The sequence below is a fragment of the Cygnus olor genome, chromosome 4, assembly GCF_009769625.2.
Source record: "Cygnus olor isolate bCygOlo1 chromosome 4, bCygOlo1.pri.v2, whole genome shotgun sequence".
NCBI classification, from domain to species: Eukaryota; Metazoa; Chordata; class Aves; order Anseriformes; family Anatidae; genus Cygnus; species Cygnus olor.
The window spans coordinates 69,878,869-69,906,452 of record NC_049172.1 but is presented as its reverse complement, the minus strand read 5'-3'; the positions used below and the strand labels follow the sequence as shown (position 1 = coordinate 69,906,452).

General features: G+C 39.9%; 1 protein-coding gene across 8 annotated transcripts; it reads right to left on the bottom strand.

Annotated features, from left to right (window-relative positions):
* Positions 1-1,265: 1,265 nt before the first annotated feature.
* Positions 1,266-26,950, bottom strand: TMEM129 (transmembrane protein 129, E3 ubiquitin ligase). Of its 8 annotated transcripts, none has more exons than XR_005819335.1 (12): positions 22,241-22,400; positions 13,902-14,018; positions 12,004-12,108; positions 11,170-11,301; positions 8,650-8,799; positions 7,710-7,847; positions 6,995-7,111; positions 5,807-5,911; positions 5,316-5,429; positions 4,918-5,025; positions 3,977-4,166; positions 1,266-3,076 (listed from the first exon to the last, which is right to left on the bottom strand). XR_005819335.1 is itself a non-coding variant. In XM_040555123.1 (4 exons), exons 1-4 carry the CDS (start codon positions 25,957-25,959, stop codon positions 19,657-19,659), a joined length of 1,089 nt encoding a protein of 362 aa, XP_040411057.1. In that variant the 5' UTR covers positions 25,960-26,938; the 3' UTR covers positions 18,377-19,656. The 8 variants fall into 8 exon arrangements, 2 of the variants coding, with proteins under 2 accessions (XP_040411057.1, XP_040411058.1); XR_005819332.1 differs by lacking the exon at positions 22,241-22,400 and adding an exon at positions 14,448-14,665; XR_005819334.1 differs by lacking the exon at positions 22,241-22,400 and adding an exon at positions 14,448-14,665 and having other exon boundaries at positions 3,990-4,166.
* Between the last annotated feature and the right edge of the window lie 634 nt (positions 26,951-27,584).

Here is a 27,584-nt window from a genome sequence, read left to right as displayed (position 1 = left end):
GTTTCATAATGCCCTTTAGGTAGTGTCTACATACACAGCGCTCCTGGCTGAAATCAATAGTATTTAGGGAAGATGTATTTAGGAAACATGTAAGGGAAAACTGAGTTCACTTTCCATCATCTCATGTTTTTCTCCCCCTCCCCCCTCCAAGTTTGCACACAGGTCCTGCACTTTTCTCCTCTGCAAGACCTGTTGCAGGATGTCTTCAAGTTGCCCATCTTTGTGGGGTAACAATCAGGCTGGCTCTGTGCTCAGGAAAATGCTAAGATGTGAAAGCAGTACAATTTAAGTGATGTACCCATCTTGGAAGTTCCTTCCCCTTTGCCCACATCTCTTGTGCAGCATTTGTATAAATATCTGTGCTCGCGCAGGAATGTTACTGCTGCAGTAGCACTGCATAATTACAAACTGAGCACAGATTTACGCAAACTCCATTTAATTAAAGAGGTAAAAGTAATGGAAAACTATCAACTAGAAACATTTCAGCTTTGCTTGCCTGAGTTATAAATCCTTACGTCAAATAGCTTTGGATAGATAAACAAGCAAATGGATGGATTGCGTTCAAGTTTTAACTGCTCTATTTAGACTGATGGTGTTGCTAATTAAAAGGTGTTAAAATGGTTCTATATCCAGTGGCAGCACTGCAGGAGATGACTTAAGTAGAGCTCAAACCTTATCTGCTCAGTATCACTTCCTTCATTATGCTATCATAGCTCGTCCAACTGTGTGGAACCTGGATTAGGGAACAAGCCTGTCCAAAATGTAGCTGCCACAGGCAGATTGGTTATTCTATTCCTAGTTTAAGTATCTTCAACCAAGAAATACACATTAAGGACTGACTAATTACAAATCCTATGGATTTTTGTCCATAAATCAGCTGCAGACCCCATCTATCACAGACAAAAGCTTAAGGGCTCTAACAGATGAGCTTAAACATTTCATGATAGCCTATTACCCCCAAGTGACAGCTCCACCTGCTCCACAAGGACACCTTTCTCCAGGTAGAATAGGTTCTGGAACCTCAGCTGCCCCCTACCACCAAGCTACAATGCATTAAATGCAAGCTCATGACAAGATGTCAAAATACAAACTGAGGAGTTGGACCCAATCCACATGTACTGCAAATTTTCTTCCCTCCCCTTTCAGCAAGAACTAGACCCCCATCCAAAAAAAACACCCTAAAGCAAACAAAAAGACTACTGAACCCACATACTCCTTTTATAACGAAGCACCAACAAATTCAACACGGAAAAACGACTAGCAGGGATTTTTAAAGTCTTTAATTCTTCTGCATAAAGACAATATGCCAAAAACATAACATTCTCGTATTTACAATCATAAAGCACGTGGAAACATGCACACTGGAACGATGCTCTAAATATTACTTTAAAAGGTGCTGTACAGATTTGTACCCCGTATACACACCCCATGCTCTGCAGTATGTGACTGAGCCACCTTGTGCTGGGATACTACCGAACCCCGTGCCTAAGCACAGATGGAAGAATCCCAAACAGCCACAGGAACTGCACAGGACAAAACTCACCAACCCACAGGCAGCTTCCCCCCACACCACCCCACAATGGTGAGAGGTTAAGTAATTTTTTTTAGGTAGCAAAGGCCTCAGCCTCTTCCTGTGTTTGGGAACAGAGCACAGAGCCAAAAGGACATCCTTACCACTGAGCAGTAGCTGTGACCAGTCCTAACATACTCCTGTTAAAGCAGCAGCACATATTCCCCTGCGTAATCAAAGTTTGTTCTTTGCTGGGAACTGTCAAACTCGTGATAAAAAACCACTGTAGCAAATTTCTACACATGTGGCATGCCTTGGCAAAGGCAAGCTAATGCTCCAGCCCACTGCAATAATGCTGTTTGCAGTCAGGTTTTCCTGATGCACCGGACAGATCAGAAATGTGTCTGAAAATCCCAGACAAGCACAGAAATTCTGCAAAAACTCACCTGGAAAAGATCTTAGCAACAACTGGAAATATGGTTTTGGAAGGGACTGGAAGTAGTTCCTGAGGAAGCAGCTTATTTCTGCTTTAGCAGAACAGCTGGTTTCTGGCCCTTGGGTACATGGCAAGCCCCACAACAAAGCCACCGTGCACCGTCCCTAGGCCACGGTTTCTGCAGAGGCCTTACGAAGGGCTGCAACAGCAAAGCTGAGCTACTGCAAAGAGAATTCCCAGCTCTAAGAGACACTTGTACCTCAATACATGCTACATAAGTCACAAGGTCTGTAAAAAATTCTTCCAATTAAAACATAGTTCTGGTCTAAACTCCACTGGAGCCACAGCCCTCACTTTTGAGGTTTTCAGCACAGTGATAAAAAGGTAGAGCAAGGGAGAGTCAGCACCATCGTGGAGTTTAGCCAGGACACCCCATGTCCAAGAGCAGCCCCAAACCTGCAAGTACTGCTGGCTCTCCTCCGTTTCCTATAACAACAATACCACTGACCTCATCCACTTTCAGCAGATTGTTTTTTTAGGACATGCTGCAACACACATGAAAGTGAAATCCAGGTATTCAGACAGTCATTCATCCCCTCGAAGAGACAGAGCTGATTCAAATAAACCATCTACCTTTCCCTTTCTCTCCTCTCACTTAGGCAGATGCTAGCTTAACATGTTTTATCTCAGAGAACAGAAAATACGCTGAAGAGATCACCAAAAGTTAAAAGCAGTCTGTTTTTAGCAACTGAAGAAAGGCCGGAATTATCTACATTCTTTTGAAGCAGTTCTCCAGGTTGCATGTACAATTCTGGTCCAGTAGAAGAAAGAGGGTTTAAGTCCTTGGTTTAACAGGAAGCATTCTTCGTTCTGACTCGATATTGGACCAATTCACCAGCAAAACAGTTCACTTTAAGTATCATGGTCTCCAAATAGCAATAGCTAGAGCCATCAACTGAAGTAGCCTTTACAGTATGATGCAAGTCATCTGTCAGTGCAGGTCAAGAAGAAAGTCTCACAAACTTTAAGGAGCATCCATCATTATCTCAGCAAAGCTTAATGAAATTTGAGGTTTTACACTTGAGGCAGAGCTCACAGAAGACAATCTATCCTTAAAGATCTGGAGAAACCTAAACAAAAGGCAGATAGTTTTATAAATACAATATATCTAGTAATTAACAGTAAAACATTTACTCTCTTAAGCTGTGGTATTACAGTACTAAGAAATGGATCCGAGCGTTGTACAGGGTGAACTTAAAGCACAGTGTAAAAGACAAAGCCATACTTCCCATACTGAAGGAAGTGTTACAGACTGCATGAACACTTTGAGAACGTAACTTACTGTAAAAAGAACACATACCTGATATAACTAAACTATTCGCCAATAAGAAAATGAAGTGAGCCTATATCCCAACCCCTTACGTCATCTTCACCTAAATATTTACTAATTCACAAAATACATTTCTCTCAATTCTAATCAACACATTCCTGACACGTATCTGAATTATTTTTTTTTTCTCTTTAAAAATCAACCAGATGCATTCAAAATTATAGACATGTAACGGGGCTCAGAACAGCTCAATTTATTTTTTTCTCCTGAGACTAAAACTCCAAGTAGAAATTTTCAAAAATGGGGCGGAGTGGGGTTCTCCTTCATAACTCACAAGCTGGTTTTAAAGCAACATTCGCTTTCCACAGATAAGTCAGAAAGCTCCTGCCATTTGAGAGCTTGAGCTCATCACTCCTGAAAACTATTGTAAAAGGTATTGTCTCTCTCTGAACATTGATCTTTGTATCCCAGGCAATCTAGGTGTTATCTCAGAGAGAAGCTATTTAATTCACTTTCTGTATTTTGCGTGTCACAAAGATAGCTTTTCAATTAGAACGAGTGATTACGAACCCACTGAGCATAAACAATCATTATAGCCTTGTTTAAAACCAAGACAACTGCAAAGCAGGTAAGTATCAAGTGACTACCCAGAAGACCAGAAAAGCTCCCAACTCTGATTACAGATGCATGCTTTTTTCACCTGCTCATTTCACCTTGTGCTGATTGTACATATGCTGACTGTAAATGTCTTCTTCTTTCAGCGCAGAATTTATGAGACTTTACCAGTCTTCCAAGTCTTGATCTGCTGATCTCGTGCTATATCCTATTCTTCAAATCATTCTGTCACAGGAGGAAAGTCCTTCTTTGATAGTTCTATATACAAAGACAGACTAAATATTTACAAATACTGAATTAGCACTTTAGAAAAAATAACACATTAGGTTTTAGTCATGCTGAAAGAATTTAACTTAAAATAATTGAGAAAACAGCAAAAAAAATGCTAGTAGAACAGCTTTTTTATTAGAGTGCTACCTGCCTTTTCCTCATATTCCTAGGGGAATGCAAAATCTAAGTAGTGTAAAACTAGTTACGTGGTATATTTTTAATGAGGCGATATTTTAATGATTTTATTATGCAATATATTTCATGATAATGACTGTTAAAGACATCTGCATCCTATTCCATATTTCAGTCTTCATTAAGCATAGATCAAATTACATAAACTACTATGTTCATAAAACTGACTCAAGATACAAACCACCCTATTAACGCATCAAAAGGATCTACAGTTCAAAAGAAAAAACTTTCATTGAAACCTATTGCTGCAAATGCAGAGTTGATTTCATCACAAAATACTAAGGGCAGAAAATCTGCTATTAAAATAGTTTTCAAAAAAAATGGCAATTGGGTGATAAGACGCATTCTCTAACCAAACAGATAAATATGTCAATTGATTAAGTTTGAAGTATTAGAACTTTCAAGGTAATGCATTAAATACAGGAGGATAAGACAAAATACTTATCATAAAGGAATAAAAAAGAAACTGATCAGCTTGAGCTGAACAGTTGGATTCTGTTGCACAATGCTGCACGTGGGCTAATGAAACAGAATAGGTAAAATAAGTAGTCACCATGAACTCACCTTGGTATTTAAATTCTTTTTGTCATTATTCTCTCTTCAGTGCTTCCCCATCCCTTTTCAGAGTATTCTGACTGATGTCCTTCCAGTAAACTGCTACAAAGCTTAAGCCTACAAATAAAAATCCACGTTTTCCTTCTGTATCCATTTTTCAATTCAAAATGATTAGGTGGCTTTATTACAGTAACTTTTTTCTACTAAGAACAGCGACAACCTCCTACTTAATCTAATAGACTATCACAAGAGAACAGTAAGGATAGAATTTTACCACACAACAAATCCCTAAAACCAATAATAAAAAAAATATCATGAAAGCTTGAATTGGAATATAGTAATAATGCAAGCTTGCTTCTACCTTAATACGTGGAAAAAAAAAACAATTGATAAGCTGCATTTTATACCTCTCCAGCCTGCAGTCTGAATCTCTGAAAGTTTTGCTGTCAGGCAGAAAGATGCTTGTGTTTTTCTGTTTCTGATCATTCCATCCTGAGGAACAAGTCGCTGGAATCAGGTCACTGCATAAAAACAAGGAACTATCATTGTTATCAGCTGTAGAACAGCTTCACCTCTGAGGAGAAGCAAGTTTTCAGCTCCTAGGCTTAGCAGGCTGGTAACAACCACAGGGACCAATTCTACAAATTGCCACATTGCTTTCCGTAAGACAACCGGGGAAAGATTGTCAGCATCTTACAGCATTTCCTAACTGCAGAAAGCAGTAGGTGGGGAGTTAGACTAGGAAAAGCCAAGTAAATTCAAAGAACAAAATTAACTATGTGTTGCAGGAAGGAGAAAAAAGCAGTATTAAACAAGGATGGAAAAGCAAGATAAAAAAAAAGCCATGAACACCTTCAGAGCATGAACAATTAACAGAGATCATCATTATAGTATTTACCTTATTTCTATACCATGTTGTACTGTCATTACTTCATCATTGTTGCCTAAGGTCTCCCACTCTGAACAATTCGAAAAAGCCTTCTGATGTCCTGATTCAGTAAAACTGAAAATAAAACGAAAAGGTCTGAAACCATAGAGCTTTATATCACAGTCCCTCCTAATTCTTCAAGGATAAGGTGCTAAGCAGAGAAAAAACACAACCGTATAAGCATTTTTCCTAAGGTGTGTGGAAAAAAAAACTACTTACCCCCCCCACTTTAAATCATTGCTCCATTTTTTGTGGTTCTGACACAACTTTATATAGAGTGAAACCACACTCTCCTTTATTAACTTATTTTCTTGGAAGACTTTTACACCAAAACTACGAAGGGGTAAGAAGAAATAAGACCAAAACCAGCCACTAGAGAAGAAATTTAATTCCTGAGCAACTTTAAACAAAAAAGGTGTTAGCCTGAAAAACTCTACCTTTCTGTTAGGCATTTTTGAACATTAAACTGACTCTGTCCTAGTCCCAGGCTGGGTCACCAATTCTGTTGTTCCAGAAGCACTTTTTTCTCATACTACCTTTCATAAGCAGTGAAAAGCTTAATCAAAATACAGAAAGGATATGAAAAGAGAACTTTTCATAAACACAATTTCTCTATAATATCTGTAGTAAATGTAACAGGGTAGTAAATTAATAGGCGGCACGTTTCAGTATTTGCTGACAGACTTATGAATGCACATTTTTTTGTGCATTCCATTCCTTCACTATAACATTCATTAACTTCTATATAGCCAAACTTCTGCATGCCAAAAGGTAGAATGCAGCGCATGTAACACGTACAGGAAGTAACTACTGCAGAGCCACAATAATTTCAGAATTACAACCACTGAAGCAGAAACCACATTCCATGTGGAATCAAGAGCAAGACATTAATGTCATCTAAACATATACACAAGAGAACACCTGCCCCAAAATAACCTGTGCTGTATCTCCTGATGTTTTCTTCAACTTTGCAATAGAACACTGTAAATATCTCCAATTATACAGCATAATTATTCTGGAATGATTTCCTGTCCTCATTAAATTGCACATGTTTACATAAAATTAGAGCTATTAGCAAATGGAAGGATAAATTCCAGTTATATTCCAAAAGTCTGTTTGTAATATGAATGCATCACCACATGGAGAATCATTTCATACCTTTCCAGTGCATGGTACATATGCATATAATGGCTTTTGCCCTTTGAAACCACAGAAGGGTCAGGATTGTTTCGTTTTCTGCGTTTCCATACTGGAGAACAATCAGGAGAGCAGGAACTACAAAAATAAGATGTGGATTTTTACACAGTATTTTTCATCTGTGTTTAAACGTTTATCAGTTTTGCAAAGTAACGGCATGTGACACACGGGAATATTTTTTTTCTTCGTGGTGTGATCCTTCAGTCATAACAGAGGAATACCGAAGAAGAAAATGGCTCAAATTTGGTAATCACTCCATTGTATTCTGAAAACTGAACCCAGTCAGAATTGCCCAAGAAACTCCAGTGAGCTTGGAAGTGGAACCATTTTCAGCACACACAACCCCCGATCAAAGTACTTCAGTAGAAGAGAGGTAAGTGCATGAGGTGCTTCAGTTTTACACTCCCTGCTGTTCTGCTGACAAGCACAGTACTGCTAAAACACAGAAGCAGAAAGAATGCTGCTCTTCTGCTGTTCATCATACAATTCTGTAATGCTGGTGGTTTTTCCACATTCAGTGCTCTGTACCAGAGATGGTCTACATTCAGCAGTGTAAATGTGAAGCTCAGTCCCAGCATCAACTGCTCACAAAACATTTCCTACAAAAAAAAAACTAACAGCAGCAACGTGTATTTAGTTATCTCAGTAAGTTGATCAAAGAAGTTTTACTTCATACCTCTCTGGTGCATAGTCTGTCTGTCTGTGTTGGTTTCCACACTCACTCCTCTTCAGTTTTTCATCAAATACGGGGAAAACAGAATCATCATCATCTCCACAAAACCATTCCTGAGAGCTGCCTGAGGGTTCTGTATTACTAAAAACAGAACAAAGAAAAAATCTGGATTTAAAATACTACCCAACTAGCTTACTGCTCCAAGAAGAAGACACATAAGAAGTGGTTAATGGCTCATCTGATACAACACCCAAATGGTGCAAACCACTGCAGGTTAATCACAACACAGCTAAAAACTATTTACACACTGCAGTTGCAGTGCTTACAGAAGTACACTCACTCTTCTACTCCCACTTTACTAGTCCAAAACTTGTGAAATGTTAAGTGGTGTGAGTGAATGAAGCTAGCCTTGTTACAAAAATTCAAAGGTATGAAAAAAAATAAATTTCCATCTTGAACACAGTTGCCACTCTCCAGCAAAGAGCACAAAACTCTCTCTAATCTTCACAGAATTCTTGAAATCTCTCACGTATCATTATCACAGGACAGTGGTTCTGCTGACAACAGAAAAAGGAAAGATGGAAAGCTTGTCAAGGTCAAGGAACAGTAACGACCAGATTTCTACTTATGCTTATCCTTTTCTAAGATAATTTTGTCTTGTGATGACTGGTGTAAATGCACAGGGGAATAGTGTGTACTACCGCAAAGAGACCAAATGCGTTCTTCCTTCAAGTGGAAGGAGATTCATTGGAGATGAATTTAGACTAAATAAAATGGACTTGAAGATTAACAGAACTCAAAAATTAAAACAAGGTTTTCAAGTAGGCTCCCATTCCTGAGTCTGAGACTTGTTTCTTCTCCTGCTCCCAGTTAGGAACACTCTGAAGGAAACAGAGTCTTCCTGTGAAGCAGTAGGTGTGATGATCAATTCACCAATACATACACTGGCTGCATATCCCAGGTCTCTTCACTAGGAGGATCCCACGCGTGCAGTGCTATCTTCCACAGCCTGATCTGCTGGTCCCAGGATCTACGGCTGTACTTCTTAAATTTGTTGGGTGTTCTAGGATGCACTCCTGGTATTCGCTGATTCCTGTAATACACAGTAATGTTTGTACTTCAGGATATTATTTTTGTTCTTCAAAAAGTCCTGTCCATCAGATAAAGCAAGCAGTAGTAGTCTAATAGTTTTCCTATTTCTAAACACTTACACTGAGATAGGTATATTCTAAAGCATTGTTGACAACAGACTGCACAACCAACAACAAAATACTGAATCAGACCAGAGGTTCATCCAGTCCAGCAAGACACCAAAGCAGGTGCCTACTGGCTGCAGACAAACATGAAACCAAAGAAACATACCTCAATAGCATCCTAGCCTCTGGATATTTTTATCTCAAACTTTGTGAATCTCGTCCAGTTTCTTTGTACTCACTATTGTACTAGGCATAGCTGGGATGGAGGTAGCTTTCTTCATAGGAACCCCTCCGTGCTGCGTTGTAGATTTACGGCTAAACAGTGTTGATAAGAAACTACTATTTTGACTACTAATATTTTGACTCTTTTTTCCCTAATCTGCCCAGCTCCGTCCTGCAGCCAGTAAGCTGGGAGCAGGCAAGAAGAGGGGAAAACAGCTGTCACAGCTGACTCAAATTGCCCAAAGCAGTATTCCATATTATTTAACATCCAGCTCAGCAACAAAAACTGGGGTAGAGGAAGAAGAGGACGTGTCTTCCAAAGTGGCTGCTTCTCAGAGACCAGCAGACAATCAGTGTTCTTGTGGGAGGCAGTAAGTGATGGCCTTTGCATCCACCAAGTTTCCCCCCTCCTCCTTTCCATCACCTATTAAATTTCCCTGATCTCAATCCATGAGTTTTCTTAATTTTGCTCTCCCTGTTCCCTCTCCAAGCCACTGGGAAAGGGGCAGTGAGCAAGGAGCCGTGTGGGTATGTGGCTGCCAGGGGTCAACCCACAAGTGTCTTCACTGAACACTTCTTCCACCATTTTCCACGCATTATTACAAGGTGGATTGCTCTACTTCTAAATATCATTTTTCCTTTGGGAGCGTGGAGAGCTGTGTACCCACATGCTCCAGGTAATACACAAATGGTGTGCCCTTCCTGAATCACCGCTGGGTAGATGCTGTAACAATGCTCGGATCAACCAGTGACCGGAGGCAGTATTTCTCAGATGGTGCCTCCAACCCAGACCCTGACCACTACTGGTAAGTTCACTCAAACCCTGGCTCCAGTACAAAATACTGTTCATAGGAACAAAAACGTAATCATGCTTTAAATGACACAAAGCACCTTTACCTCAAGTAGTTCTCCCTACCACCTTCACAAATCAATATAATCATCCACAGCAGTTTTGCTATCATTTTGTAAGATATATAGATCCCTGCTTAAGAACAGTATTATTAACTGCCCTGTTAAAATGCCACCCAGAAAACTTTTTAAATAGTTTACCCATTTTTTTTTCCCCTCCTCAATGTTGTTCTCACCTTTTCCTATTTTCCACCTACAATTTAACTGATCACAGCACAGCTACACAGCAGCCAGGCACCACTGTAAGACTGGCTGCAGTCCTATCACTGACGACACAGAGACAAGCAAAACCACAATTCAAAAGGCAGTCTGCAACGCTGAAGAAAGAACTTTACTGAAGATGCGATCATGATATTGTGGAATATCTGTGATCATTTATGACATCTGTTGTTGATATTTAATCAAGTTTTTAATATTTTGTTCAACAGAAAGCTTGCTGCACTCACTGCACTGGCTGGCAATTTTCACCATAGACTCTTAAAGGCAGAATCGAGAGAATGCAACTCTAAGTATCAAGTCACATTAAAACCAAAAACATAACAACCCCCAAAACTAAAAACCAAGAACACAGATGCACATCCACATGTTACTGCAGAGTAGTTTCTGTATCCTGATAGGTCTGCAGTAAGCAGAGGGGACTAGCTAAAAAGACTTCAACTTCCACAATTCATATAAAAAAGCCTAAGTGGAATGACAAAGGAGGCAAGAAATCCAAATTTTGGTTTCAGTTAGTTACTGACAAATCATTGAAGATTGGTTGCTCTTACCAATACTTAAACGCAAGGCTCCATTCATTCCTCAGACATCATTTCCTGGTATCAATTAACTTCATAATGGCCTACCAACAGTCACCAGAAAGGTCTCATTAAAAATCCGATTAATACAGATTTTTTTTTTCAAGCATGATTGCCACTATACCAACAGCAATACACAAATCCAATACTTAGCTTTAAATCTTCACTAACTAATCTTGCTCCTATACAAAAAATACCTGGCTTCTCTATAAAGAAAAGAATTGATTCAAGTTTTCTTCACTTATCATTCCTATTACTTCAAGCAAACTAAAGCTGTGTGCTGACCTACACTTCACGAAAAAAAACAAAGTATTTGGAAATGTGCAACACGGTACAACTTACTTCGGAACTTCTTTAATATATCTGTCATATGCAAGTGTGTTCTTTCCAAAATTGATCTGTTTTTGTCTTCTCCTCAGAACCACTTCATCTGTCTCCCTTTCAGATGGATTAGCAGAGTCATTTGAAACAGAACTTAAAAATAAAAGTTAGAATGAGACTGTTGTAGAGCTATTAAGCTGCTTTTCAAGTCACATAAACATATAGTCTGCAACTGCAATGACAGACAGCAGGCACAACTCTTACTTCTCTAGTTTACAGAGCTAAAAATTGGACTAACCAAACCAGCCACTAGAACAAACTGACTAATGTTTTCTAGGTTAATGCAATTGCTCGGGTTTGTAATAAGCAGACATATACTTGATGCTACTTAGTGCCAGAGCTGCCTTACAACAAGCTTACAGCTAGTCCCACAACAAGGAAATCAAGTTGTGCATGATTATTGCATACATGAGTAACAACCTCCTAGTATATATTAAAAATTTTCAGCTCAGTAAAACAAAGATGGATAACATAAAGGCTTGAACGACCTCATAGCCATTTCTCTAAGCCTAGAAAATTGGTTTTCATTTTCCCACCTCACTATCTCTATTTTCTTGTACAGACAATTGTAATGAATATGAAATTTAACCTGAAAAGGAAGAGAACTTGCAATGATCACACAACCAGCTTCTGAGTTCTCCAGGCTACTCTCTACTTAAGGTTTCTTTCAGGCTTGATATGAAAAAGCCTGTCCATATTTCAAGTCTTCGTTAATGCATGTGAAGTAGTTGAAAATCATCAGATGGTTATTGCTAAAACCACACAACAGTAATTCAGTAATTATTCAATACTTACTTTGTCATTTTCCTAGCCGACGTTCTCATTGTTTTGCCTTCTTCAATTCCATCTTCCCAGTCAGGGCAATTATAAAGAGGCTGAGAATCTTTTGCTGTCACAGAGCTGTAAAATCAGAACTCTATATGAACGTTTGTTGCTCAACTGTATTTAAGTGACAGAACCTTCAGTGGCGGACAAACGCAGCTTCCTCCCTAACTGTGACACCATCAGAGTGCTCCTACTCCATTTCAGTTCAAAGTCAAACAAAACATCTCAGCTTAAGTCACCTTCTGTGGCGATGTAAAATAATTTGTTTTCTTTTCCAGAAAAATTAAGCCGTCATAAAGTTTTATATCAAAACATAGACCTTAATCTCTTAAAACATTCCCAGCTTAGCTACTGCAAGTAGTTCTCTATTGCAGTTCCATCAAAGAGAACAATAAATGAAATTATGTAAGGTCAAATATCTTTCATTGGCAAAGGACTTCATAAAACACAGGAGAAATGGAGTAGATTAGAAAAATGTCCATCACCGAAGCAGCATTAAGATCCTGACAGACACCTGTAACATTTCATACTTTTCTGGCACACCATTTCAAAAATGTAAACTCTGCTACGTGAGGACAAGAAGGGAGACAGGAAGCTGCTTAATAACTAGTGGATTTATATTTTCTGAGTGAAGTGACACACACCAGTTACAGTCAAAAAACACAGTACAACTGGATAATGAAAACTGGAAACAGTGAAAACTGGATAATGAAGCAATATTCTAAAGCGGTCAGAACTTTTCCTTTCACACTGAAGTCTGTCCACTTCTTTCAGCACTAATGCCTCAACTTTTAACATAAAGTAAAATAAAGTAGATTTAGTTTACAGTCTAACTTCCCTGAACTGTTTTGCATCAACAGTTGAAATTACCATCGATGCTGTTAAAATAATTTTAACACTACATGGTATGAAGATCCAGCCTACTCAACTAAAAAGAACTTTTTCTTCAACTTACCTACTCAACCAAAAAAAAAACCAAAATATTGTGAATCAAAACAGATGTGTTAGCAATCATAACATGCAATTATTATTTTTTTTTTAATGACAGCGTCAGAGACATAGGGAACACTCCTGAAGGTAAGATTATTTTTCCTAACCTCTTCAAATGATTTATTTATTAACTGAAACAATATCAAACATACCATCAGAAATTATAAGAGCCACCTTCATATAATGCACTACTCGGAGATGTACAACTCACACAGAAGTTGTCATGTATCTTCAGTAAAATATTTAACCTCTCCTAACTTACGTTCTATGCAGTATTCTGCAGGTATCCAAGCATTCACCACTTCTCATACTTCCTGTCAAACATTAAGACACCAATTGCAATCAGTTGTTCTGCCTGAGGTCTTTAGTCTAGAATATCCAAGAAGCAAAGCAAAATACTCATGGAACTACCTACCTATAATATTTGATTTCATCAAGTTATTACCAATACTAGACTGCAAAGAAAATTGTTATTTACTAAAAATTGTAGTAAAGCTGAATGCACTGTCAAGAGAAGAGACTCCGTCATGTTTGCCCCACTCACATAAAGATGTACAAACAAGCTAAACATAAAAATTAACAGCACATAGCTTCCATGGGAGTTTTATACTAACACTGAAAACATCAATAATAAAGAGCTTAAGCTACTGCCTCAGCATATACCATTTCTTTCTTTCATAAGCATTACTTGCTGATGTGATGGCATGTAGTTCAATCAGCCAAACTGAATGGTCTACTGTCGCAGATATAGTTTGCTAACTCTGTGCTATGGCATTATAAGAAAACATTTAATTCAATCACATCCCAAGCTTCGGTCAAATTGCTTAAGACAAGTGTGCCAAGTGAGTATTTAAACAAACTTGACACGTATTCCTTACCCCTCCAGCCAGTGGTCTAAATGACTGCATTGATATTCACCAGTCCCCAAAGAACCTGAACCATTCCAGCTTCTACATTTCTGTTCTCGTTGCCAGCAGTCTGGATCTTGCATATAACTAGAAAATAAGAATTTTCATCAAGTCATGGGGAGTCACTGAACACTGACTATGTAAAACACAGTATCATCATTTATAGTTACAAAATGCTGATTACTTTGGCACAGAGATATGCAATTTGTGCCAAATTATTCATTCAAGCGATGCTAACTTAGAGAGTGTGTTAGACAATGCAATTACTGAGAAAAGGGTCTTTTACTATTGCAGTTATGACAGCTGAATTTTAAAATAGACCGTTCATTTTTAGAAAAGCAGAAGTACCCTTTCTCTATTTGCAATAAAAAAGGGGGAAAACACAACTGAAGACCTTGAATGTGTGTTTATAGAACTGCTGACGTGTGCCAAAATTCACAGACAGTCTGCAATACATCAGTTTACATTTATATACTATTCTATTCATCATTTAACTCTTGGAAGAGCCAAACATACAGAATTATCACTTCAACACAGGAAACAGCGCGTTTAAAGAGAATTACGTCAAACGTTGACATGGAAACACTTTTACACAGGAAATAGTTTACCAGACACTGCCTTGGGGTCCTCACAAGCACAGAAGGAGGTAGCGTGGGGCACTTGTAACAGGCTGAAAGGACAGCCGAGGATTGCTGAAGGATTAAGTTCCCTAATTTTTCCTTGCCTTCCTCCTCAGTTCTGGCGGCTTTGACATCTTAAATGATAGGTTACTAAATAAAACTGCTTCACAGCCCTGGCTTCTGGGGTAAGAACCATCAGGTCTGCCAGCACCTCCCTGAGAGGATGAGCCCGTGCTGCCGGCTCCACACTCCGGGCACACAGGCCCTATCCCCGTAAGGTAACTGCACTTTTTTAAGTCAAAAAGTGAAAGCGAGGGAAGGGTTTTGTTATTGTAATCCTGGATTAACAGCCTAGGCTTTCTTCCTCCACCCAGACTCGCTGTGGCAGGTCCCGGCTCCCAGAGGGCTCAGTCACTCACACACCACACTTACTCTCATCATGAATCCAGGCAAAAGGACGCTTTCGACGCATTCCTTTTCACAAAGATGGTTAAAAGACAAAACGCCTCCCTAGTCACCCGTGACAATGACTACCCAATTAAAACACCTGAAACAAGCAGCATACAAACCCCAACCAAACCCCCGCGCCCCTCAGCGCTGACCCTAAAACACACCATCAAGGCAAGCAGCACCTTTCCTCCTCACGACCACGAACCAAGCCCCCACAACAACCCCAGCTCCCCCCAGAAGCCGCCTTGAAGGAGCCATACCCTCACCCCCAGCCCTCCCCAGCCCTCCGCGGGGGCTCCCACCTGTGCAGCCCGCCGGGCCCCCCGCCGCCAGTGCGGCGCGGCAAGCCCCCGCCGCCCGCCCGACATGGCTGAGGCGAGCCCCGCCGCCGTCGCCGACATGGCTGCCGGCCTGGCGCACCGCGCAGCCGCGTAATGGCTGCTTGAGGGAGCCGGAAAGCGGGCCGCGTTCGCTAGACTTACTTTATGCAGCCTTCCTCATCATACTATACTAGGGAAATGTATAAAAGAAGGAATTATCAAGTGGTCCTTCAGGAGAATTTAGCCCTTCTTCCACTGTCATATTCTGAGCTAAGGCCACACCAATAAATTGGTCTGCTTTCCACTCACACACAGTTTTAACTGCTAAACATAACTTAAAAATGAAAAACAATAGTCTTTCTTGCATAAAATCAACTGTATATTTATTCATCTCTTCACAAAGTTTTAAAATGAACTATATGTAGTCGTTAAGCCTTTAACTTAAAGGCTATCCAATAACTCTGTTTTAAAATAGATACTCTGGATAAAAAAGCAACACAAATAACAAACCTTGTGATACATCTTTGGAAGAAAATGTCTCAGTGCATGTCAGAGCTTGAATGTTCATATCTCACCTCCTCAAATAACTCAAAGTCAAAGTTTCTTAAGAAATGTCACTCATCAATGCTTATGTAAGTTTAGGCTGACTGGAATGCTACATAGCTGCAGTCTACAACACTTCAGCACAACAAAATACTCAATTGGAAGTGATCACATAATAATCAGGTATTCTTGTTGCAGGTTTTGGCAAGCCTCCTGGTAAACAAATGCATTTATAGCATGGATTCCAGCTATATCCTGCTTAGACAACATGCCTTTTGTGGGTTACCAAATTATGCTTGTCACTAACAAACATTTTGTCAATATTATCTGAAATGTTACAATTACAGAAAAACAAACAAATCACAACTGTGGAAATAAATAATACATATAGCCACTGCCCATGTTCTCAGAAACACCTGTTCAGCTGCAGTGCATATGGAAATTTGGGCTATATATGTCTACATACTTATGTGGTATTTACACCGACACTATGCAGCCACATATAGGTTGTCTTACTGTAATGACATTACATAATGTACCGCAGTTTACTAACATTACCTACCTACAGGTTAGTGACGTGGAAGAACATACACGCAGCTGAAAAAGGAACTCTAAGTCACTCCTAATTCAAGAAGTTTTTATTCTTAAAGTAAATATTTAGCCCATAACATTACTCAGTTCATTTTTCTTTTAGAAAATTGCTGTAAAAAAAAAATAATTCTAAACCCTACCCCCTACGTTTAAGAAACATATCATGGTTGAGTGGGAGACAATGTATTTATTTTTTACTGCAAGCAGAATGAGGGCCTGAAGCTATCACGAAGACAAATTCCTATTTTTGTGCTATATAAATTTCATGTTCAGTGAATTATGCAAGACAAATAAGATTATCAGAATACCTGTGTTAAGAAACCTGTCATGGTTTTTCCTTCTACTATCTCTTAGAAGAAAACGTCATACAGATTTTTAACAAGTTAGTTCTGTAACATAGCCTTTAAGAAGCTTACCAACTTTGGAGACATGCCAGATTACTACAAGAATTTAAACTTGGAAAAATGCTTGTTTTAAGGAATTTAAGACAGGCAGTATTATTAACATAAATCATTATTTTATTTTTGTAATTGTTACAAAGTTTTCTTAGAGGCACTTCTGTGGACAGAACACTACCATAAAAAAGATGCAACAGTATTATACATTTATGACTATTACTTTGCTATATTGTCATACTGGCAAAAGAAATAAGATGGGTAAAATCAAAGTTCCACTGAAAGGAAACTTTCAATCAATACAAAGAAGATAGAGTTACCTAAAGAAAAACACTACTGCACAAGCAATTGGGAGACTAGAGCTTTTAGTACATAAGATATTACTGGCAATTGACTTTTTTTTTGATAAATATCTGCAACTACATGTGCTTATTGTCTAAAGTTCTCAAGGCCTTTATGATTTTAACTTCATACATCATTACAATAAATATTTTTATTCCAATCAGGGAAAGAGATATAGGAATTGACTGCCAGTGACAGAGTCCAGAATTCTACCTTCCCTTCTGCAACTATTTCAAGGACCATATCCTTTATATCTGTGCCATATTATGCAAACTTACCGTTAAGTAAATGGTTCAAAATGCTTATTTATAAAGTCTACTGTATAGTAAGAAGGTGCATGCCAGGTGATACCACCTGGCCGACCCTGTAGGACTCTTCCAAAGGTTAAAAAAGTCCTGCAGAGAGACTACTTCATACTTCGAAATAACTTTTCTACAAAAGTACTGGAAAATTCACTCATCAGCTCCTTGATTTTCTACTAATTTCAGACTTGACAACAAAAACGAAACTCAGTTTTATGCTATTCAGATGGCAAATGCCATTTAAGATAAAATTGTACTGCCAGTCTCAGTGTTAAATTTTTACCCTTTATGATCCAAAACACAGGTAATGAAAACCAGAAAAAACACTCTTATTAATATGCAGTACAGATAACTGTGTAGTAAAAGTTGTATATGTAACAACTGAGATATACTCAGTTAGTGTCCTTAAACTCAAGTTTGGTCTTTTATAAGTGCAAATTTAAAAACAAACAAACAAACAAGAAAAAAAAAGCTCCTCCACCAGCAATACAATATAGTATGTCAGATCTCAAATGATGCTGTCAAATCTGTTTTCAATTCCTTATCGCTCTCCAAAACACGGCTTAAAGCCACATACATAACCATTTTCTGACCACATTACTTTAATTGGAGTTGGTGCATTCAGCATACATCCTATGGCTAGGCTGATACTAGCAAAATCTTTTGCGGCTGCACTTCCAGTACTTGTACCATTTTTAACACCCTGCTACCTATTCCTTCTCAGAGCCGTCTTGCTTCTCAAGGATGTCAAGACTTTTTCAGTTAGCCACTGGCATGTTACGTGTGCTTCTGATTCGCAGAACCTTCTGATTACACACTATATAAGGGAACGCATTAGGGCTTTCATTTTCCTAGACCAAAGCATTAAACGACTTCTTTCTCTCACCATCTGCCCCACCTGTCTGCCAGAGGTTACTGCCCCTCTAAGATGGACTACCTGGATAAGCAAATACCTGCATCTCAGCCACTGCAGTGCACAGATCAGCGTGAGAACTCAAACACACATTCTCCAGCACCTTGAAGCTTTTCACCAAGCATTGTGACAAGCAATTGTTCATTGAAGGGTCTGATGGACATACAAAACAGTAAGCACGGCATTTAGGTCCAGGAGAAGGACTCTCTTAAATTTATGGAAAATGCTTTGATTTAAATTTGCAAATTATCCTGGTGCAGACCATATCCCGAAGTGTGCATCAGTACCCTCTGAATGTTAAAACACTGAATACTGCTTATGAGCAGTCTTGAAAGTGCACACCTGAAAAATTCTGATTAGTGAAACGAATGATGGTCATTCTTGGGGCATCTAGCATGGCAACTTATACCTCTGTGATCCCGGCATCTCTTTCAGGGAAAAGGTTACCTTTCAAAACTTAAAGGCTTTGAAAAAGCTGAGCACTCTTTCAGAGTAATTTGATGGTTTGGATATTTGCTGCGCTCCTTTCAAATGTAGAAAAAAATCCATCATCTAGAAAACACTGAAACCCTAAGCAATGTAGCTCCTGGAAACCAACAGATTTAATGACGCACAGCATTAGCAGTGTAAGTAAGCAGGGTACGGTTCTGAATCCTTATGTTGTTTGAAATAAATATGTCCATCAAAAAATAAACTAGAGGCAGTTGGAATAAAAAGTCCCTGTGGGAACTGCATATCTTCAGGAATTCAATTCCTGAGTTTACAGAAACCCATTCCCTTTACAAATGGAGGGGACCAGCAGAAGGAACTCAACTGGAATACTTGCTTGGTGAACACTCGCCAAGATGAATAATAACTTGACAAACAGATTAAATAAAAACAAAGGTATCAATGAAGACTAACCAAAGTCATTTTTTTTCAGTTATCCCTTTATGAAAGAATCAGAAATACCTATGTTAAAAAGAGAATACTACTGCAAACATGGACGGGATAACCTTATTCCATCCACAACATAAACAAAATATTGCAGTTCCAGAAACTGACATCTGATGAATAAAAAAACAAAGACACAGGTAAAAATGGAAAGGAACTGAAAAGATCAACATCCATTTTAAAGGCTGTAAAAGAAAGCTCTGGAGTTTGAATTCCTGTAGAATGTGAAGTGTAAGAAAATGCCAACAGGCCATTTGACCAAAACCACTATGAAATACCTTCAGATTTAAAAAGTTAAAGCATATCCAAGTATTATTCATCGTATTATGCAAACATCTAAAATGCAGAACTTGGCTCGGCAAGTTGGACAAGGCACGCGGCTCGACAGCCAGGTCTCTGGGTGCTGCTGATCCTGTCGGCTAGCGAACCATTTGCCCATGCAGGTGAGGCACCACATAGGACGACAGTAGCATTGCTGGCATTCCCCTTCATTTGGCTCCTGGCAGTTCTTGATGAGCTTGATGTTTGCAATAGTCTGCATACACCCTATGCATGGCTCCAGCTCCTGAAGGAGAATAATGTCAAAACTATGAACTGCACACAAAGGCTTGCTATTGCTCTTCAAAGGCTTTCCGAAAATTACCTGCATACAAGCACAGCACGAACCTGAGCTGGGCAGAGCCTCAAGGCAGAACTGCCTCATCAAAAGATAGCATGTGCTTCAAGTCTCCAGAGCTTCCATGAGAACACAAACTAATGAATGAGAACAAATTTACTCTATAGACAGAAAATCCAGAACTGCTGCGTGAAACTGATTAAGCACAAATGACTGAAAACAGACTTTCTTCAGGTCTCTGAAGATTTCCACCTGTTTCCAGAATACAGCAGCCACATTAAGGTAAACAAGCAGCCATCTTTATCATTCTGACATGCTCTTTTTCAAATAACACAGAAATATACAGTTAGGAAAATAAGCAAAGCAAGCAGTTCTCACCACTTGTTACATCAAGTGGTTCCTATATTCCATGTTTGTAAATAAAAGACATAAATAACAGGAAATATGGGGTCTCCTGAAATCAACGGGCACTGGTCTTGAGGAACCAGAAATTTACTTAATTTTTCTTGGAAAATATTAGAATGATTGATATTTCCCCACAGTCAGTTATGCCACATGAGCTTGCAGTTGCATACGGAGATCATCTTGCTCTGAAGTGTTTTAGCAATTAGAATCATAGAACGGTTTGGGTTGGAAGGGACCTTAAAGATCATCTAATTCCAACCCCTCTGCCACTAATTAATTGATAAACAATAATAAGCATTTCCCTTGTGTCTCCAGCTAAAGCTCTCCAAGAACTTGATTAAGTTCAAAAGACAGCACACTGAACAGGCAAGGAGACGTGAATCCTGTTCATACTGCTATCATGGATTTATAAAGTTCTGAGAAAGGCATCTTAACACCTAACTTTGTATTATATTAAAAAAAATGGAAATACTTATCCATCACCTACCTTTTAAAAGTTTTTTAATGGTATAAATGAAAAAACATTGAAGTGCTTACTAGCATTTACAAAACTATCCTCACAGCAGGGTAAAGCCATACTATTGATGTAAATAGCACTGATATAACAAAAGCAGCTCTGTTTTGTGGTCTCTGGCTACCACTTCCAAGCACATTTTATTTTAACCACACAGGCGGTTTGATTGTGGAACAGATACAGACAAAAACTAGTCATCTTTCTTAGCCCTCTTTACACCTCAGTCATTTCCCTCAGTCAGGTTCACTGCTGACGAAGTCTTGTGTCAACACGGAGAAAGGAAGAGGGTAGGATGCAGGACTGCTTCTTTCAGGGGCTATATAAGGTTTTAGCTTGAGAAATTAGAGTTTATCTTAGTTTTTGGGCAGGAAAAACTCCAGTGCAGAAAGATTAATTAACTTTTTCAATATGTTCATGGAGCTTTAGAGTAGGGAAAAATCACACGTATTTTTAATGTCTTTTAATGTCATATTATTTTGTTACACTTTTTAATCAATGTCAAACCAAAATTCAGTAGCTCAGTTGACACTTAAATATGTCACAAATTAAAAGCCCTGAAAGAAAGCAACTCTATCAAATAAATAGTATCTTTTCTTTTTTATGTCTTCACACTGTTTGCTGGCACTGCAATCAGAATGCACAACCTCACAATGTGCAGACGTGTCTGATCCGGCTTTATTTTACCTATTGCACGTAACCATGCAGTGCAGATAGTATAAGCTGCATGATACTGCCCATGATATCAAGTACTCACTCCACTAGCTGGCACATCTGCCACAGTCTCACTGCAAGGTCCCAGAGCTAGTTCAGTCAATTGCCTCTGTTACACTGAACAGTGCTTTAGTCACACTTATGATTACAGCACAAGTATAATAATAACCAGGTCTCCACAAATGCTACTGAAGGAAGGACTCCATGGCCTTATTTACAACTAAAGCAAGCGCCAGTTAAGTATCTTTAATTTATTAGAGGAGAAGATCCAGCAAAACCTGGCTGTCTAGAAAAGCAAGCTGTAATAGAGCAAACTGCCTAAAGCACAGTAACAACAGCTGTTATTCTAGGTCTCTGTAAACCTTCTGAAAATACAACTTCACCATACCCAAATGTTTTCAAGTAAAAGTTTTATGGAAATTATTATAGGGGACTTTCTTCTACTGTGCTATTTCTCATGTCTCAAAAATGTAATGTTCACAATACAGTTCATTTCTTAGTAGAAGGAACAGAAGCAGCAGCCGGATCTACATAATAAATGTTTACTGGAACAGGTGAGCCCTAAGTAAACAGAGTTACCAATTACAGTAATCACTGGCTCACCTATATTGAAAAATATAATTATTACAGTCTCACACAGATAGAAGGTCTCACCTGAGTGCTTGGAACAGAATAAGGCTGGTTAATTTCCACCAGAGAAGTAAAGGTTTCTAGAAATAAATCACTGAGGCTTTGATGGATCACAACATTAGCTGCATTGCTGATGGGAGCACGGAGCTTTTCTCGGAGCTCCCCATACTCTGTGGAGTTCAGCCTGAAGAAGAAAAGATGGAACAAAATGTTACCTTGGTTATCCATTCAAATACCTTGATAGTACAGTGCAGAGATTACCATCAGACAAGTGGATACATAGAAAAGCCATGTAGGTTGGTACATACTGGTCAGAATAAATATGACAGCAATTATTTTATTTTATTTTGCTGTTTGTTTGTTTGTTTGTTTGTTTGTTTCTGATACAACTTGAAACATGATGTCATCCTGCCTGGATCCCAACCTGCATATATAAGTTCAGCCTTCATGTCCAGCCGGTTCTTCATCATACCCTTATCAGATTGCCAACAGGATATTCCAGAGATCAGCTAAAACATCATAAAAGGAAGGCTTTTGAAGTCATTAGCATGAATAAAAGTAATACTGGTACATAAATCATACTTTAACTAGAAAATACTGCATGCACACTTTCTGTCCATCTTTTTAATGCCTATTTACTTATACAATAGAACAAGTTCATTATAATAATATATATAGTTCCCTAGAGTTCATTAACTCCTGAGGACAGAAATTACAATTATTATATGATGAGGCATGTATCACATCCCGAAACAGTACATGTAAGTATCAGAAGAATGTCAATTGGTATCAGTTTCTGTGACTTTGTGATACAATTATAGATTAAAACTGTAATTTCACAAAGGCTACAAACAGCTGCTGAATGTGACACGCTCTGATTAAGGCAGCAGCAGGCTGTGTTTCACACTAGGTTGCCTCTAGTAAAATAAGTCTCCCTAAGAGAGTTGCACAGGCCTTACGTGGCACCAGACTTTGTACAGATCCTGTAGTGACACGTTACTGTCGTTACCCTTTTAAATGTAACAGCTCTGAACTGTAGATTCAGAAGTCCCCATCTCAGTGTTTCCGCTCATTAAACAGCTTTCATGAAGGAGCCCTGGGAACATCGCCCTGAATTCCTTGGTCATTCTGCCACTAGCTCAGTTCCTGCAGCACAGAGCAATGCAAGGCCAGTTTAGCTTTCATTCCTGGTGGTCTCCATTGTTTTAACTGCTGTAGGATAATGTAGTTTGCTGACTACAGTGTCTGCGCAAATAACAGAGACCTTTGTATCCAGAGAATGAACTCACACTGAACATGCAGAGAAACATGGCCTGCCCACACAAAAGCATTTTTCTTTCAGAAACATCCCACTGTATCTACTTCTGATTCTGCATATATACAATGATCCTATATCCTTAAAAAAGGGATTTTTGTCCTATGGCACTTTTCTTAAACACTGTATGACTGCAGTCTAACTGATTTGCTCTTTTGACATGTCTTATTACAAGAACTTCTAACAGTCTTCTTGGTGCCATTCTGTTTAGCCACAGAATTGGGTTTTTGGAATTTTTTTTCCCTAAAAGGAATTGCCAAGGAAGTCACACTTTCTCAGCAGGGGACGTAGTTTTATCACTCTGACACTGAAGCACTTATAGAAGAAGATCATTTAGTTGTTTAATACTTGTTTGGTCACCGCTCTCACAGGCCTGTAGAAGCATCCTCTTTTCATTGGACTCTGTCATGCTCACCTGAGCTAACCTCTAAGTTTGAGCCGTTCACCTGGATGTCTAATACAATCATCTCATGCCTCCCACATGCTTGCCAGGACCCCTCTGTTCACCTAAACGTCTGGTAATGTCTACTTTTAGTTACCTGGTAAATACATGCTGCTGACTTACAAATTTACAGCAAACAGGCACTCAAATACCTTTTCAAATATGTAGTTGCAGGAGCACAAACATGGCTTTGTGCACTCCTTTTAATGACACAAGAACAACAAAGACTTTAGCACCGTTCTAATCAGTGTTACAGGTTTCTGCAGATCTTGTACTTTTGCCCAGCTACACAGAAATACTGCTAAAAAATAGCACAGGCCCTGGGAAAACAATCCATAACAGTTCACAGAACATTTACTATGATTTACTGCTATGAGAATACATAAATCATAAATGGACCAAAATTATTTCCTTGCTTAAAGGATAGTTGGCTTGCTCAGTGAGATCTCTTTTGTCCAGTGACAAAGCTGCAAGACTGAGCAGGAGGGGGAAAAAAAGACACAGGTGAACAATAGCCAGTTTTAGACAAATCACTATTTCTTCACCCCCCAAATTTGTGAGACCAAAGATTCAGAGATTCTCCATTTCTTTCCTATTCTTCACCTTTCACCTAAGTTTTTCCAGTTACTTCTTTCTGCATGCAGAACAACCCTTTTCCTAAGAGAGGACCAAACGGGGCAGTCCCTCTGTTTAACCGTTGTGCATTTATTATTTTAAGTACATGAATCTTTCTAAACAATCTTTCTTCGACACACCGTGTGGTAGAAACTGTGCTCACAGCATCTCTCAACACCAGGCAGGGAGCAAGGAGACTTCAGATCTGCCACAAACACACTCCATTAGCACCATCAAATACCATATATATAACACAGCAGGGTAGTATATTTTGTTTTACCGAATATCAAATGCCTTCACGTAGGGATTAATACTGGCAACACGGATGGTGAGGAACTGCACAGGCATATTTGAGTCTGGTGTGAGCTCATGCTGTCTGGAGTCTGTCACTGTCAAATGAATGTCCTGCTGCTGGGCAACATGTAAACAGTAGGTGGTCACCTTGATCACCCATGTGTCCGTAACGATCACCCTCGCTCCTGGGGCTCCAGTAGCAAATTTGTCAATTCTCCTAAATTCTGTATTGATGGAAGAAGCCACTGCCCTCCATCCTGACTGTGGGAGAGCATGAACAGCGAGCGTCCGGGCTAACGGATGGTTATTCCAACCCTTCCGTGACCAGTAATATGCCAGGGCACCAGCCACCGCTGGAAAGAGAACGGCGAAAAACAAGAAAGTTTTCCATCCACTTGAAGCCAGGTAGAAAAAATAAAGGTGTTTTTCAGGTGCAGCAAAGCACATACCAAGGTAATAACCTGCAAGGAAGAGGAAGCAGTTAAGTACGCACGTAAAGACACACCCCTGGATCTTACAGTTAATCTAGCCAGTGAGCTCACCCCCAGGACAGCTGTAGGATGGTATCTGTCGTCCTAAGCAACTTCATACTTCGTACCCTTACCTGTCACTGAGTTTTACTAGAAATATATCACTCAAGGAAGCCGATTTGAGTTTCCTGGTTAAATAAAACCCTCTTTTTTTTTTTGTAACAGCACGGATGCAGCCAGGTAGCTTCAAAGCTTAGCGCTCCACCGAAGCCGGAGAGCTCCCGCAGCGAAGCGCCGCGTTCCCAAGCCGCCCGCTGTCAGGGAGCTCGCCCACCTTCCCGCACCCAAGGGTGGCAGGCGGGTGCCAGCCCCCTTACACCCCACCGAAGCCGTGTCTCTCACCGAGGGGCAGGAGGGAGTGAGCCAGCAGCGTGCCGGTGCTGCGCCGCAGGTGGTACTGCACGAAGGCCGCGTCCTCGCTGCCCAGCCAGGCGGCCAGCAGGCTCTGCACCGTCAGCCCCGCTGAGCGCACCTCGTCCGGGGGGAAGACGAAGCAGACGGCGAACACCACGTACGCCAGCGTGAAGGTCACCGCCGGGCTCTCCATGCTGAGCCGCCGGGGCGCGCCACGGCTCGGCCCGGCTCGGCTCGGCCTTGCGAGGCTCCCTGGGAGATGTAGTCCTGCGGGCTCGCCAAAGCCCTGCTGCCACGGCACGGCACGGCACGGCCTCAGGAGATGGCCGTGGGGAGGCTGGGCAGGGCCAGGAGGGCTTGGGGTTGCTCCTCACCCGAAGGCTCTTCTTGTCGCGTCACCTGCGGTCTCCATCCCCGGCAGCCAGACACGTGAAGGCGGGGATGCTGAGCTTCATAAAGTTCGTAAACTTTTAATTGTACGCTGCGCAGGCCCGGCGGATGAAATTAATTAGAGTTCTAAACTCAGAAGAGCGCCGTATGAAGATAACATCCTTCCGAATTAGGCTAATGTTTTACTTAAGGCTCCGAAAAAAAAAAACCACCACAAAACAACAACAAAAAAAAAACCCTTTTTCTCTGGGCTTCCTGTTGTGTTTACGTAATATTTTCTTTAGGGGATGATCAGTTAAGACCTTAATGGGAGACAGATTTAAAGGTACGTTTGTGCACTCCAAAACACAGTAGAATCCCGTCTGTGATTTCTGGTTACTCCTGAAATAGAAAAAATAAATAACTAATAGCCACAAACTGGCTGTTTCTCTCAGAATGCAACAACCCCCTGCCTGCACCCTGTAGTAACCATGAACTGCAACATTTGTCTGTTATAAAGAAAGGGTAAATTGTGTAATTCGAGAAGCACAGAAAAGAAACCCTTGTGCAACATTTTAAGCTGCTACTGAGAAAGAACCAAGTAAATAGGAAATGCAGCCCCCACAATGGGAAATCTTATGCTGGCAGACGGTTGCTGTGTTACTGATGTTGTTGGGGATCAGGAATTCATGGTTGTTTAGTGGTTCTTGAATAAGATTGCTGCATCAATACAATTAAACTTGGATTGTGAGCATCTTATTTCATCCTAAAAGACAGCGTTGTTACAAAGTTATTGTTTTAACAATCATTTCATTGTTGCTGTCTAATGACTCAGCTGCAAGAACCGTTTTAATTTGTGGGCTGGACTATGAAGATTAATAATAAAAATAAGCTTGTGAAGCCTTTTTTTTTTTTTTTTTTTTTGTTAGAGGAATGTCGAAGCAGAATAGCTGAGATGTTGTGGAAGTTATTGTGCCTGCGGGAGGAGGGAGGAGAGGCAAAATACTCTGACAGCTACGTGGGACAGTTGTGCAAAAGTCCTGAAGGTCCATGTGGCTTTATTTACCAACACTGATTTCTCAACAGAACCAAAATTTAAATGTGAACCTAAAACTTTTCCGACTTCTGAGCTGATCCTGCGTTATTTTCTGTATCAGCAAGTTTCATTTCTTTTAAAGGATCTTAATGGGAAAATAAAAACAACAGCTTTTCATGAGCTCCCTCAAGGGACGCTCTGGGTTTACTTCCAGCGACCCCTCACAAAGCCTGGCTCAGACCTGACTCCTCCAGTCATCTACACAGAGAATATTAGTCTATACCTGTAATTTTTTACCCGTTTTTGCTTTGTGTGGACATCAGGGGGGGTGTAGCACAGACTAATGAGCACAGGCAGGCACTCGCCTGGGTCCATGAAAATCCCTATGGGCTATCAGTGCTTTGTAGCAGCCC